The 2743-nt window shown below is 32.0% G+C and overlaps 1 protein-coding gene across 1 annotated transcript in view; it reads right to left on the minus strand.

Moving 5' to 3' along the window:
- The window catches only part of LOC107608475 (protein ECERIFERUM 2), a gene marked incomplete at its 3' end in the record, with an annotated part of 2442 nt that extends 737 nt beyond the window's left edge, over positions 1-1705 (minus strand). The window contains 1 exon segment of the mRNA XM_016310254.2: positions 1179-1705. Within this exon segment, the coding sequence (XP_016165740.1) occupies positions 1179-1625 (447 nt within the window).

Here is a 2743-nt window from a genome sequence, read left to right on the forward strand (position 1 = left end):
AAGAATTAAATTAACTAGTTATATTGTAAAAAAAAAAGCAAATGAAAGAAAAAAATATTAACAAAACACAAACGCTCTTATTAAAAAAAAAATAGATTGGAATTTGTATGAAATTGTGATTCAAAATTTTGTAATTATAAATTCAACTACTTGAATACTCAGAAAGACATACATATTAAAAAATGTAAGTATTTTAAAAAAACACAAATTACTAAAAAGTCAATTTAACTGATCTCATTTAGTAAAAGAATTCCAGTTTTATTATCCCGAAACGAAATGATACTGTTTTTGTAAAATAATTTGATGAGTATTTACACTTTCAGCAATATTATATAACTAAATTATTTTAGTAATTAAATTAGTCTAATAATTTATTAGATAATCAGAATATCTAGTTAAAAAAAAAATACATGTAAAAAAGTTTAGTTTAATTTAATTATAAAAATAATTAATTCACCTAATAATATTTTTTATTCCGCCTTTGCCGCACAATTACTAGGTATAATCATCATATAAATCCAAGCACATCAATAATATTAGCTAAAGACATGAAAATAAATGGATTTTTCTTTCCTTTTTATTTTCTCTAAATTTTACTTGTGAAAAATATAAAAAAATAGGATATAAATGTAAGAAGCTTTAAAATTTTTTCTTAAAACAAAAAATCATATTAACAAACACATAGTTATATGCTTATTTTTGCCCTGTGTATTTGCATAAATTTGTAAAAAAAGTATCGTGCATTAAATTCTGTTCTGCATGGACATCATTGCTATCGATCATACTGATTTGATAGCAACAAAACACGTCCTCTTTTAGCACCTTTTACCATGCGTCTTAACTAATGTCTTCATGGGGTTTTATACAATTTTGTTTTCTCGTGAGATTTACTTATTTTTTTAGAGAAATAATAATTATTTTTATAATTAACTCGGACGTAATTAACTTCATGTGAAGTTGATAATCGAAAACTGTTAGATAAAAATTTAGTTAAATCAGTCAAATTATCTAACGATGAAGTTGATAATCGAAAACTGTTAGATAAAAATTTAGTTAAATCAGTCAAATTATCTAACGATTCTCAACTATATGTGAAGTGGACTCCACTTGATTTTCCATAAAAAAGAAATGTAGCATTGTAGCATCGTTCTAATAGTAGTAGTAGTAGAAGACTAAACCTTAACGAAAACCAGAGGGGAGAAACCAAGGTCAGGGCCAAGCACGTGGTCATGGACGAGCCCATCATCAACCTCGCGCAAGCACCCATTATTCTCATCGAACCACTCCCTGAGCGTGACGTCACGGTGCGACTCAGCGATACGCACACCGGCGTCGTTGCACTTCACGAACGGCCTTCCAGATTCGGATCTTCGAATCCGACCCGAAACATGTGAACACGTGTCAAGAAGTGGGAACATTGGCGTCTTGAGGTCCGAGATGGTGAGGCCTTGTACGGACTCAGAAGCGAAGAAGAATACGGGTCGGATGTAGTGGAGCTTCATGAGGAGGTCCATGTAGCTGAGCTGATACGCACCGTTTTCGTCACCTCGCGGGGTGGCGGGAACCACCGTTGAGATTCTTGAAGTCAGGAGCGGTGGTGCTTCGAGGTTGCCCAGTGAACCCATATTTGACCTTTTGGCAATGTGAAGGTGAAACGGTGCGTTTTGGGGGTGACTGTGTGAGGGATAAAGTGTTGCTTGTATGGGCTGGTATTTATATTGGAAGAAAGTATAGGAAGCTAATGGTCTAAGCGTACAATGTGTACAATGGAGGTTTAGAAAATATTAGAGATATGACTATTAATATTATATTGTCTTATCAAGTTACGTTTTTGGGATGAGTGATTTCATGACATGGTATTAGAATTCTAGATCCGAAAGGTCAAGAATTTGATTTTTAGTGAACTCCAAAATTAGCTTAAGTTTTTGGGATGAATGATTTTATGACGTGAGATGTTTATTATTCCTGATATCCGGATGGTTATTCTAGATAGTATGTGTGATGTTTATTTTATTCATGGATCAAAATTTAGTCAATTATACACATTATACGCTTAGGCCATCGACTCCCTAATAGTACTCTATTGTTGGTTATGCGTTGAGAAAAAGTTGAGTAATGTGTGTACTCTAAATTTATTTACAAGGGATGGTTGGGGTAATGGTAGATGAGGAAATGGGATGGACCTACATTCTGACACGGTTTTAATCAAATCAATCAAAGGATCCAAACAACTTAATGAAATTGCATAAGGATTTTGATTGCAAGTTCCAAATTCTCCCAGGTTCAAATTTTGTGGTCCATTCAAATATAATAAATAAATAATATAAATATATAGAGTTTAATTATCTTGGTAATTGAATTGGTGGAAAAGAGTTCTATAGTGTTATTCAATTAAAAGAATTATATTTGTATGGGTAATAATCTATACTTAGTGCTTGTTATGAAGTAAGTCTCATACTCTCATTTATGAAATGTAAGTTGTAACTTGTAACTTTGAATGAATTCATATTAACCACAGTCCATACCAAATTGTTCCAATTTGTGTGTTATAAGTTTGTCGAATTGTTATAGACCACAGGGTAAACCTAAAACCAAGTCTTCAGTCTCTGCCTCTATGCTATAAGGCTATAACTAACTATGCTTGCCCGGTTGTCAATACTCGGGTCTGACAATTTTTTAACAAAATATTTGTACTTTTTAAAAGAAAATTTTTATTTTATGTTTTTTTTTTTTTACGAAAGAT

The sequence above is a fragment of the Arachis ipaensis genome, chromosome B07 (genome assembly GCF_000816755.2).
Source record: "Arachis ipaensis cultivar K30076 chromosome B07, Araip1.1, whole genome shotgun sequence".
Classification (NCBI taxonomy): domain Eukaryota; kingdom Viridiplantae; phylum Streptophyta; class Magnoliopsida; order Fabales; family Fabaceae; genus Arachis; species Arachis ipaensis.